This window comes from Gambusia affinis, linkage group LG21, assembly GCF_019740435.1.
Source record: "Gambusia affinis linkage group LG21, SWU_Gaff_1.0, whole genome shotgun sequence".
NCBI classification, from domain to species: domain Eukaryota; kingdom Metazoa; phylum Chordata; class Actinopteri; order Cyprinodontiformes; family Poeciliidae; genus Gambusia; species Gambusia affinis.
In genome coordinates this window covers 16361769-16374939 of record NC_057888.1, presented here as the reverse complement: position 1 = coordinate 16374939, position 13171 = coordinate 16361769, and the positions used below count along the sequence as shown (strand labels likewise).

Below are 13171 nucleotides of genomic sequence, written 5' to 3'. Positions count from 1 at the left end.
TAGGGAGCAAGGATGCATTTCTATATAAGGATAATAGCTGGAATAGTGTTGATGTTTCATTCATTAATTCTAATTAATATCACGCACTCAGACACTTCTTGGGAATTTGATGTTTGTTGTATTATAAATAAAGTGTTTGAGCGAACATCCCGTTCCCCGACATTCTATATTGTTGATTTATTCAACACTATTATTTTAGGTTTTAATAAATCTAAAGACAAAAGCAAAATCTTACATTTAAAGTTTTAAAGAATTAAGCGAGCAAAAGCTAAAGTTGGTTGAATGAAAACCCTGTAGCTGGAAAACTACTACAGCAATGCCAAAAAAAAAAAAAAAAGAGAAAGAAATCTAGCAGTAAAACCTAATATCTGTATCAGATTCCTGGCACATGAAACCCTGTTATAATCAGCTTCTCTATGCAACCCTGGTTACTAGGAAAATGACTATATGCAACAGTGAGCAGTGAGGATAGAGCAAGAGCATGTTCACATTTGGCAATGGAGGCCAGGCATAGCAGAACTGCATGCATTATGGGATGTTTTCACAAGAGAGTAGGCTGTAGCAGCTCTGTATTAATATTGCATAGGAAGACTGGAAGAGAGGTTTACTGTGTGTTTGTTGGATTGCACTGAAAGGAATGCAGGGAGTGAATCTTAGCTCTCGACGATTGCTGCTGCTTCTCCTTCCTAAAAGACATCCACAGGGCTGAAAGCAATACAATACACTCTGTATGGTGGGTGAGCTTTGCTTTGGCTGAAATTAGAAGCAACTCCCTTTTTACTTTAGGATTAAAGCTTGTTTGTCACAGTACAAAACATGGACTAACAGCCATCAAATTACGTTTTATAAACAGTGCTATGGCCAAAAAGCCTTCAACATTCCACTTAGCTTGCTAACTTACATCATGTCATATGCTAAAGAGTTAAAGTTGTCATTGTTGCAGTTGGTTGATGAAAATCACGTCATTTTGTTCTCTGCTTCATGTAGTCCGGCCCTTCTGGTGAACCTTTTGCCCCACTTTGCATTCACAACCATGGTGTGACTGGTCATATTTCGTTTGTAGGGACAGCAATGTTGTCTTGAGCAGAATGGACAGTTTTGAGGAACAATTGTCAGGGAATACACTGAACTCCCCCTGTCTGGTTCTGGTTCGATGTGCAGTAGGTGGGATGACTTTACTTGCTGTGTGTTGATTGTGAGTCATCTTGAATTGCACCTCTGGTAAATGAGGTAGGTTCTACATTTCTTCTTCTCTGGAGTCTGGACAGGACATGCTAGTCATTGGCGCTTAGTGACATTAACATACTGTTTAAGCTACTGGTGAAATAAGATTGGGCCCTACCGCATAAATTTAATGTGCTCAACTGATATCCGTCGGTGTGATCAATCCAGTTAAAATCCTTCCATAAACATCTTGCCTCGTGTTTAAAATTCTGTCAAGTTCCTCACTTCTAATCCCACTGCCTTGTATTCAACAGCTCCCTTCTCATCTCTGCTCTCCTCCTCAAATATTTTTACTCCCCGCTATGCGGCTCGCTCAGTCTTCCCCTCTCCGGCTGTCTCTCCTATGAGTTCTTCAAGCTTCAATATTTGTCTAGAGATACTCTGCCATTGTCTCTCATCATCTTTTACACTCTCTGTTATCCCTGCTGCTTTCTGCTAGTCAATTCATCCGTTTTTTTTTCCCTTTTCAACTTCTGTCCCTGTCTGATTATGACTGACAGCATCATCACAGTTTTGACTCGGTAGTGATCATGCGTCCCTCTTGCCTCTGGACTGCGGGTAAGGATGGCTCCCATGATGTCGCACTGAATCCAAAGACATGATTAGAAATAAACTGTTGTTAAAATCTGAAAGAGATTGAACTTTAAAATGAATGTGATACATTAAACATTGTATGTTCTTGTGCTTTTGAATGAATAACACTTTTCAGAGATCTGTTGGAGTTCAAACCGCAACAAGCTCCTCAACTTGCTGTCTAGACCTCTGCTAAGGCTCCCTGACAAGCTGTAACGCTTTGAAGACAAACATTTGGTCAGGGCAGAGGTTTGAGGTCAGCATACAGTGAGAGGTAATAAGTTTAGGTCAGTAGAGGAAGTGCCTCAGCAAAGCAGACCAACGCAACCAAAGTTCAGAAGCAGACCTACACCGTGCAACAGCATCAGACAATATAACAACGTTTCAAGCCTCGTGGGAGCAATCAGACCACACAAGACTGGATTTCTGAACAGCAATACATTTGTCAGGGTTTTTTTTCTTCACATTTCTGTCTTTCACAATTGTCTTTTTATTTAAATATAAGTTGCAATATGAAATTAAAACCACTTTTTTTTTTTACTTTCAGCTTGAGTGGTCATTCACTTTTTACATTAAGAGAATCTCAAATTAGCAATTAGCGGGGTTATGTCAGCTACCAGGAGTTATCCAGCAGTTTCTTCTTTCTGCCTTAACTCTGAGCTTCCAAAACGTTCCAGGCAGACGAAGGTTGAAACAAAGGAATAACCTAAAACACATTTGCTATAGTAAATTCAGCCTGCCTGTTATGTGCTGGAAATCTTGTTCTCCCTTGTTTTCCTGGAGCTTTATTGAACATGTTAAACAAAAAAAAGCTAACTTTGAGATTTCCTCCAGTCATCACACATTCCAAATGATAAGGTATCGTTATCTCCACATAATGTGCTTAATTTTTGTAAAAACTAACCATACTCAGGTCAGGGCAAATCCAACGTAATGTTTCAGTCAATGGATCCTATTTCTAAATTTACACATTTTTGAAAAGATTGTGATATACACAATTAACATTTTGCATGAAGGGTGAAGGTGAATTATTTGATCTAAATGAAATTCAACACTGCCTACCGTCATGGTTGGGGTTTCCCAGCGTCCACGGTTCATCGGAGTCAAAGTGCGTGTCTCCTCCTATTCCAGGCCCCGGAAAGTAAGCATGGGCAAGAAAGCCTCCCTCTCCGTCAAAAGGGGAGCTGTCGCCATGGAAACCCGAAGCAAAGATGATGGTGATGTCCACGTCCTTCTTGGTCCTCTCCAGCTCGCTATAGGGCACGGCCTCGAAGCGCAGAGGTGTCACGCTCTGCCACACATCGAAGGCTCGCCGAATGGCGTCGTGGGTCTCGTCGGCGCCCACCTTGGGTGTCACGTTCTTTATGCTGCCCAGACATGAAAGGAAAACCCAAGAGGTTAGCATAGAGACACTACAGTGTTAGAGTCATGCTCTCACTGGGCTAGGTTACTGGAATTAAACTCTTCTAAGTGATTGGATGGTATCAGCACTAAGGTATGTCCTGGTTTTTAAAAAAAATTCTGATGTAGCAACACTAAAGACAGTCATTTTGAAGAAACTGAAAGAAAAATGCCAATTGTGTCCCATGAGAATAATAAAAAAAAAAAATCAATACAAAAATGCCGCAACCATTGACTGTCAACTTTCACGTATTAATGAATGCAATTAATCCAAAACGTTTAACGCATTAATCTTACATGATGCAGTTTAATCACAATATTTGTCTTGACCTAAAAGCCTCTCTCTTACGGAGGGTTACTTCCGTAACGGTCTTCAGCGCGGCCTTGTACTGTGGTCAACAATGCAAAGTGAAAAGGAAAAGATGATGTAAAAACAAAATGACTTCGGTTAAACCTTCCTGAATATGAAAACCAGAAATACTGAGACAATGGAACATTTCCTTAAATATTTTTTTTTTAAAACGCGCATCTTTGCATTTCAAACTTACGAAGTTGAACTTAGTGATTAATCGCGATTCATCACAGTGGTAGAGTGGAATTAATATTTTTTTAATCGATTGACAGCACTAGCTTTTACTCAAAGCTACGATGCCCATTTCTAACGCTTCATCATCGGACGAGGACCAGGAAAGAACCCCGGTGCTTCTCAATACCCTGTACTTCAACTTCATCTCATGATTCAGAAGAATCTAAAAATAAATGAATAAATAAGTACTGTCGTTATCTCGGCTTGGTGCTACTTTACGCTCATCCGGCTCGCCAGCAGAGAGCTAAATGAAGCGATTTGTGAAAGAACACAGCTGAGCTCTCCCCTGCCGGCTTCGAGTTGCTGCAGGTGTGCTAAGGACGAGACAATTTCCTGCCACAGGAATTTATTTTCTAATTAAGGATTATCAACAGCCCAGTGCCTGCTGAGAGCTCCGGTCTGGTTTAGGAAATCAGGAAAAAGTTCTCACCAGTTTATTCGCTGTGAAAATATCCTAGTGTCATACTCTATTAAATTAAGGTTGTTGTGTTTTTTTTTCTCTTCCTCCCGAGATGTATGGATAGTCGTGGTTTACATCACAGGCCTGGTTTGTGTCTATCACATGGCGGACATCTGGAGAAAGCAGGGTGGCCGATGTTCAGCCGTCAAGCACAGAGGGTAGAATAAAGTGATCAGCTAAACAGCGCTCTGCCAGATGCTTTCTCCCACCACAGTCTTCACGTTGCAGACTTTCGAGTTTATCGAAGATCTCGTCGTTTTTCTCTTTCCTTCCCACATGTCTTCTTTGTGTACACTCTGCCACCTCCTTGCTTTTGTTCCCATTTTTTCTTTCCAACTCTTCGCAGTGTCTATGTTTGCCTGTCAAGCTGTCATTTCCCATGATAGCAGCAGATATTATCAGGAAGTCTTTGTCTGCCGCTGGAAGGCACATTTACATGCTGAGTATTTGCAATTCATGTTAGCTGACGCTCTCCTCTTGGCTCCATCTCTAATTAGGGATATTTTAAGGCTGATTATTAACTTGAAAAAGCATGGGGGTGAATCAACGGCACTGTCCTCTGAAAATGCCCTAATTGCTACACCCAAAAGATAAGCTTATTTAGAATATTCATCTTTCGAAACGGGTACACTCGCACAGAAATGTCCTCACATCATCAAACAAATGTTCAGGCAAATATTCAAATGCAGAAAAAAGACAAATATACAGTTACAAAAATCTGGACTTTGTTGTTTCTGTCTCCTTCCAAACCGGTGAGAAGATATCTGAAATCACATGCTTCTGCATTTCTTAACTTACAATTGATCTCAAGTAGCAAACATTAACTCAGACATTTAATTATTTGCATGATTACCCATTACATATTAGAGAACATACAAAGGAAAGATTTTCTCCTGACTACGTACTTAAATGGGATGTTTCATGTTTATAACGCAGTTTAAAAAATGCCATCAAGACATTAAAGTTAAGGTTTAGCATAGCTAGACAATGGGGGTGTAGCAGTGCCTGTATGCATACTGAGTCATCTAGATATCGACATCATTCATGGGTGCAGGTGTGTTATTCACCAGCCTGAGGTTAGCACCGCTGTCATCCAGGACAGGACACACACTTCCGCTTCTTTGGCATCATTTTTAGAGTGACTACAGAGAACAAAGCCACTGGACTTTTTTTCACAGCAAAACTTAAGTACAAGTTAATAACGTTGGCATTCAGTCAGGAGTTCTGTGATATGGCAGCAGCAACGCAGAGCGGGTTGAACTGACAAGTTTTGAGCTTGGTCAGGCCAGGTTGGTGATCAGCTGCGTGTCTTTTTCTTGATTATTGACAGTAGCTATCCGCTACCAGGTCGCCATGGCAACAGATGCAACCCAACACAGCATATTTCTCTTGGTAGCTTTATATTTACTATGAATTATAACTCAATCATTAAAGAAATTATAAAAAGCTCATATGTCAACTTTTGCTAAACTCCCAGTATCAAACGAATTTAAATCTGAGTGACCTTTAAGATAATCATGTCCAGGCATGGACGAAAAAAATATATAAATCACCCTGTCAGATATACTTAGGCGCATGACAGATTATTAGCGATAAAATAATCACCAAAAACTGCAAAAGTGCAAAACGAAAAGGGCCAAGACAAACATCTTAAACTCCACAGGCACAAGTGTTTGCTAGTTGGAGCAGCCGCAAATCATCCCCGCCTGATTCAGACCACATGGAGACTCCGAACAAATGTCCACTTTGTCTTTTAATGGAGGATCTTCAAGCAAACAGAAACACAAGTGTGATGAGGACATGAAAGGCTCTGCAAATCGACACCAGCTGACTGCGACAGACGTTCAAACACGCTTTCCGAGATGAAATTAAAGAAAAGCTCTTTTTTTTTTTTTTCGCACCTTGGTGCTCTCCACAAACACATGACTTGCTATGTTTAAGAGCCCTTAACAGCAACAGCAACTGCAGACCCTTGCGGATAAAAATAAGAAAAAAAAAAGCAGATTTCATTTGAGTCAGTGAGCCAACTCGCTGCGTGCTCGTCCTTCCATAAGGGCACGGCGGATAAAGAGAGAACAACACGCGGAGAGAAGCAGCGCAACAATAAATGAGAAGATTCCCAGACTCTGTCGGGCCCATAAAGGATATTAAAACTCCACGGTGCGAAGTGGTGATGCTTCCGGATGCAACACATGTGCTGTAATAGCACCTGCACGCAGGGAGAGCGGTGGGGAGGCCAAAGCTAATTAGTGCCTCCACACGGAGACTACTGTATGTGGCTGCGTAGAAACTGGCACACACCTGGGGCGATCATGCATTTGTTATGCTTTCCAAATGCCAGCAATGTTATTTAAGATTATTTTAAGCCTTAGAGTCGGAAACAGCAAGAGGGAAGTTTTGGGAGGGGAGACTGTATGGAGGAAAATTGCTTCCATGCAGCCATCAACATGGGGAGTATCTTAGCGGGGTCTAATATCTCACTTTGTTCTGACTTTTGGGTAATTTTTTGAGGAGATTATCCAAAAGAGAAAAACATTTTAAAAAAAACAGGTGACGAGTCGATTAAAAACAGCCATGTTTAACTTTACAAAAGCGCAGACACCAACTGAACTTTTTTCACATCTTGCAGCATTACAACCGCAAACGTCAATGTGTTGTACAAATCTTTTATGTGAGAAAGCAACACAACGTAGCCTTTCATTTTGAAGGCAGACACAAAACAAAACAAAACACGGTTTTCAAAAATGATTGACAGTTCATGATTCAAAAACTGTGGCACGCATTTAAATTTAGTCGCATGGAGCCAAGACTTCGTGGCACCACTTTTTTTGCTACCGAAAAATCCTTTGGGGGTATTCCTCTTCAATCCTTTTCATGACATAAATCCCTCCTTTTCCAGAATTAACTTTCCACGGTATTCGGTTGTTTACTTAACTCCATTATGAATTTATGACAGTGGGAAGGGGGCCTTAAGTATCCTGAAAAAAAAAAAAAAAAAAAAAACAGAAATAGGAAGGAAGGACTCAACATTAAGCATATAAAATGAAGTCTGGGAATAAAATAATTAATTTGTTTATAACTAATTTTCCTTTTCCTTTTTTATCCAGGCTTGGAAAAAAACATAAATCAAATGTTTCAGGAATATCTGTTGACTATTATTTTGATTTTCCAGTTAATATTTGAACAGCAAATTATGTTTAATCTGACATTTTTGTTTTTACTGAATTTGGACCAGGTGAAGCTAATGCCAGCTTTTGTATTTTCTTTTTAAATGAAAATAGTTTTTTTTTTTGCATTTAAGATAAAAAACGCAAAAATATATATATATTTTTTTACATCTGGCAAAATGCCAGATGTTCTGGTAAAAGGCATTTTTTGAGTCTGTATTGTCCAGTTTAATGAATAATCAATCACGAAATTAGTTGACGATTATTTCATTAATCGATTCATCACAATTAACACGTTTAATCATTTCAGCCCTACCGTCTGAACTTTGATATGTCTCTACTTGGTGTTGATCAATCAAATTAAATCCCCCACAAAATACGTTGAAAACTGTGGTTATATGACAACATCGCAAAATTTTAAGGGCACGAATGCTTTCACTAGGCACTGTAGCAGGAGATTTATTAAGATTAAGAAGATTTTTCCAAAGTTGTTAAATGAAACTCTGAAACTTTAAAGAGATGAAAGGAATTGGAAGATGAATCTGCTGCATTACCCTTTGCACCAATTGGAGATTTAAAAAAAAAAAAGAGCAGCTGCAGGCACGTCCGGCGACCGACTTACGTCCGCGCACAGCAGCAGCAAACCAACGGACGTCCGTGCAGCCTCGCAGATTACAGATCCTTCAAACTTATTACGTAACTCCTCGAGCTTCAGAGAGCCCTCTTTGGCCTTCCACCAGGATTTTCTCCTCATCCTTCCTCTCCTAAATGCCTTTCTTTCTGCAGCTGCTTCTCCTCCACGCTTTCCTCCCTCCTCATTTTTACACTCCTCCGCTCTTCATCAAGCCTCGCTCATTTGCTTCCTTTCATTCGGGCGCCGACGCAGATGTGCCGCTCGTTTGCCGGACTAATTTTAAACCCGGTCCCAGCTGAGTCTCACGGAAAAAAAAGAGAGAGAGAGAGAGAAAAAAAAACGTGGGCAGTTGTGCCATCCGTGATGTAAAGTTCCAATCGGGCTGTAGGTTGTGATGCACAGATTAGATTGAGTGTGCAATACCGCCTGTACAGTGATCTCCGAGGTGGAGAAGAAAGAAAAATGACAAAACAAAGATCAATTGTGGAGGATTATTAGATGAAGCATGGAGTTGGGGGTAAGAAAGCCTCTAGCAGCAGAAAAATATTACAAAATGTGAGCTACTGCCCTCACTAAATCAACACAGCGATATTTTACACCCATGCTGTTCCATACATTACTGCTCATGGAGCTGGATGTCAGAGAGGAGGGGGCGTTTGTGAGTTATGAGACTCGAGATGAGCTCTATAGTCGGAGATTTGTCGTGCAGACTGCTTTCCTGTCTTGGTTTTAGGGCCGGGCAGGGATAAAGCTGGCTCTTTCACAGATTAACGTCCTAACAACACGGCTTTTTGGCATTACGCGAACTCAAACTTTAGCTGACCCTCCGTTCTGTATAGCTCGAGTTCAAATCGCTGTCAGTTCTGTTTGGCTGGCGCTCCTTCAGTACATAAGTTGGAGGATTTCACAGTGATATTTGACGGAAACACACGTTACAAAGGCTTTTGCAGTTTTTCTTACAAGTAGGGATGCACCGATTTACTTATTTTTTCACTTCATAGTTACCGATATCTGAGATTCAGTATCGGCCAATACCGATCCGATACAGAAAATCTGCACTGAATTGACTTAAAATATTTCTTTCATTTTATAAAGATATAAATGTATTGAATTACAAATATATTTCATAACCTTGCATCAGTACAGCACACTTATTTACATTTGCAACCAAACCCTTCTAAAGCTTGGTCAAAAGTGTAAAAACAACAACTTCAATTTGTTCGGTCAGCACAATTAGGAGCACAACAGCCAATGTAAAATATATAACAGAAACTGAAACCCATGAAAACAATCGGTTTACTACCTTTCTCAAACATGCAAACATTAATTTTGCAAAAGCAAACCTTTCAAATGGTTTAGAAAGTGCAATTAGGAGTTCTAAATATCACCTAGAATAAATAAAGTGTGATGTCACTAAGAACACAAAGTATAGATTTAGAGTGCACAGACCTATACTATGCACTCTAAATGTATAGATTGTATAGTATGCATAGTACTATGCATCCTATAGTACTGTGTATATTATAGTATGCATAGTATTATGCTGGATTACATTATGGTGTAATCCAGCCTAATGGATTATAGCCCAGTCCATTATGCTGTAATGGATTGGGCACATACTGTAGTCACAGAAACCCAATGTAGTACTTTTTAAATATTGGGACCGATACAGATATTAATATGGGATTGGTGCATCTGTTCTTAGAAGCAGTATAAGGCTTATGATGCAAAGATCATTCAGTGGGCGATCATAAGCAACGGGTCAAAAAGTGAAAACTTGATATGTTTACTAAATTACTAAGCAGGAAATGTCCACTTTTATTTCTCCAAAGACATTCAGTTTAAAAATCAAACAGGTTATAGTTAGAGATGGAGATTAAGCGAGAAATCGGCTTGTGATACATTACCGACTAATTTTTTGCCTACAGAATAAAATACAGATGTAAAAGGAAACTGTATTTTCTACATCTTGTGAATTCATAAAGGAGGTTCACTCGGGCTTTGAGAGAGAGCAAGACATCAGCAGATAGCATAAATATAAACACATAATATAAATATCTTTCTTTGTAATAGTTCTAAAAGAGAAACAGGACAGGTCAACAAGTAAAAGCTTGACAGAATTCAGAGAAATTGGCACAAAGTTTAGATCAGTGCCTCTCTCATGAGAGACTCATTGGATCACCATGGGACAAAATGGAAAATGCCGGTTCTGACTTTGGGGAAGGAAAGGAACAAAAAGACAAAGAAGCAAACAAAAGCTAGATTTATTCTACGTCACCGGAAGAAATCCAAACCCACCCACCTGTATGTGATATGTTTATGTTGCCACTTCTGGCCAGTGAGGGCGTATCGTCGTTTCCTGACGCTGAATCTGGATGCGCCGCTGATCTCATCGGGAACCCCACACCTGGGCCTCTTCATCCACCTGCAGGACGGAGGTGCGGGAACCACGAGTCAAAACTCAACACACATTCTGTTGATTTTTGCCAAGTTGTGCAAGCTGGCAAGAGTAAAGTCCAATCCAGGGTAGGACATATTGACCCAAAAACGATAGCACAAAATTTATTGAAGCTAGACACATTTAACGCCTCTGACACACACATTGACACACAAGAGGTGCCTCACCTTATGGTGTTATCGCTACATCAAGCCAGAGAAGCAGCAGGGGGGGAAAAAAAGCAGACAAACTGTTAGCTTATCATATTTTACTCTGTTTCAGCCCTGTGGTTGAACAGATGTTCGTCCGCTGGCCACCGTATTGCAATCTTACAGTTCAGTGGCCAATCGGAGCTCATTTGCTCTTTGTAGCGCAGATGGTATTTCACCGTCAGTGAGGACAAATATCAGCGAATGCAGTTTGCAGGTAGAAACAAATAAAAGTCAAGTCAGGATGCCCCAGTTAAAGGTAAGGCAACGTTTAGTTTACAGTGGCTATGTCTTATGTTTTTCTATGAAAACCATTTTAGTAATAACTGGTTTAAAACTCCACTTTTATTTAAGGGAGGTGCATGTGGGTTAGCTCTCTACTTCACACTATTCTCGCTATTTTAAACAAGACATGTGGCTCATTTCCTGAGGTCTGACTGATTGAACGAGGAGTGACCAATCACTGTCCCTTTTCTTCTTCTTGTTCCTCTGCTGGGCATTAATACTGAGGCACTTTGTATCCTTTGATCTGACACCGGAGATGAACTGTTTGCAAAGGGTCCATTTGATCAAATTAAAACACCTCGCTTAATCTATGTCGGGACAACTTTGTGTCTAGCAAAATGCCTTCAGAATACAAAGTACATCTGGAACGAGGAGTGCGGTAATCATTCGCATCCCGGCTTGAATGTGAAATCTCGTCGAAATGCTTGAAATGTTTTATCCAGACGGTTTTCACTCTTCATACAAAACGGTTTTGTCTGAGACATGGCATACATTTAAATAAGACCTTATCTGTATGTTATAGCTTTAAATTGAAGTGAAGGAAGGACATCATTTTATTTGGAGGTCACATCTTAAAATATGAGAGAACCGTGGCTGTTTCCTGGTTAATGTGCCACAATGTTTTGTCAAAGGAGTAGCAGTTTCTATCTGTATGTATATATAATTTACACAAATAGAAAGTGGCAAAAATTGGGAGACAATTACAGGTGTGCAAATAGGTTAAGCATGGAATTTACTAATATGACTATTTTTTCACAAATTAAACTTTCTATTACTTCCGAAGGCATTGCTCAGGAAGCATAAAAGCGTGTATTACTTACTCTATAGTGTTGCTGTCCAGATTCCCTGTGACATTTAGGCCATAGCGGCGCTGCATGGCAGCGATAGCAGTATGCATGACTCTGGCAGAACGCAGCACAGACATTCTGGGGTCTGCAGGAGGTAGGTAGCCATACCTCTGGAGCCACACCTGAAGGCAAGGAAACACAAGAGCAAAACATTATTATTTAAAAGATGTTTTTAAAACATTTGTTATCTTGACGTTGGAACACATCGGCAAAGAAAAGCTAACAGTGATGCTAAAGTTAAGATATAATTAGCTCTGCTTAGCAGTGGTGGAACCAGAGGGCATGGTGCTCCCAAACTTAAAAGCGTCACGTTTACAAAAACATTGACTCACTTACTCCTACTTTTTGCATGTTTGTGGCAGACAGAAAGGGCATCGCAACTCTTTTTGTCATGTAAACTTAACTAATCCTTCATAGGATTTATAGGTGACACATGTTAAATGAAGTGGTGTTAGCTGTATAAGCAAAAGGAATCCCTCTCCTTAAATATTTTAGTCACAGTAATTACAGTAAGGTTTTGTTTGATATGACAACAGTTTGTAACTGTAAATCTTCCTTGCTAAAAATCCATCCATCCATTTTCTGTTCACCCTTTGTCCCTAATGGGGTCAGGAGGTGGTGTCCATCTCCAGCTACGTTCCGGGTGAGAGGCGGGTTCACCCTGGACAGGTCGCCAGTCTGTCGCAGGGCAGCACAGAGACACACAGGACACACAACCATTCACACACACACTCACATCTAGGGAGAATTTAGAGAGACCAATTAACAGTCATGACAGTCATGTTTTTGGACTGTGGGAGGAAGCCGGAGAACCCGGAGAGAACCCACCATGCACAGGCAGAACATGCAAACTCCATGCAGAAAGATCCCGGGCCGGGAATCGAACCCAGGACCTTCTTGCTCTACCAACTGCGCCACTGTGCAGCCCTTGCTAAAAATTGTTTCTTCATTATAGTAGCTCATTGTTCTATACAAACATACATAAAAAATACATCAGGCTGTTGAAGGCTTTGTAAATAAAATTTTACATGAAATGATACTTTGCATGTAGGTATTTTGCATTGTGGTATTTCTTTCAGCGCTGGATTGTGGGCTGGTGAACTGAAACAACATCGCTGGTGTGACTGATTTTCCAAAGAGTTATATACAAAATAATTAAATACCAGAAATCAACCACGTGACCAGAGTAAGTATTTGAGACAGATTTACAGGATAAAAAAATGTCAAGATGCTTTAAGATCTCAAGATCTTGGTGACACATTACAGACTGAAAGCCTAAATTAAAAAAGCAGGTTTATGAGAAAGAACGAAAGATATCAGAGCAAATATCATAAAGCAAAGGTTGTG

The 13171-nt window shown here is 40.2% G+C and overlaps 1 protein-coding gene across 4 annotated transcripts in view; it reads right to left on the bottom strand.

Annotated features, from left to right (window-relative positions):
* The window catches only part of LOC122824055 (matrix metalloproteinase-16-like), a 74929-nt gene that overhangs the window by 44634 nt on the left and 17124 nt on the right, over positions 1-13171 (bottom strand). For 2 of the 4 annotated variants that reach the window (XM_044104244.1, XM_044104245.1), the window contains exons 2-5: positions 11798-11946; positions 10671-10685; positions 10348-10470; positions 2860-3164 (exon numbers count right to left, since the gene is read on the bottom strand). In XM_044104244.1, coding sequence (XP_043960179.1) covers positions 2860-3164; positions 10348-10470; positions 10671-10685; positions 11798-11946 — 592 coding nt within the window. The remainder of the gene's footprint in view (positions 1-2859; positions 3165-10347; positions 10471-10670; positions 10686-11797; positions 11947-13171) is intronic. The other 2 variants (XM_044104248.1, XM_044104249.1) reach the window with 1 other exon arrangement.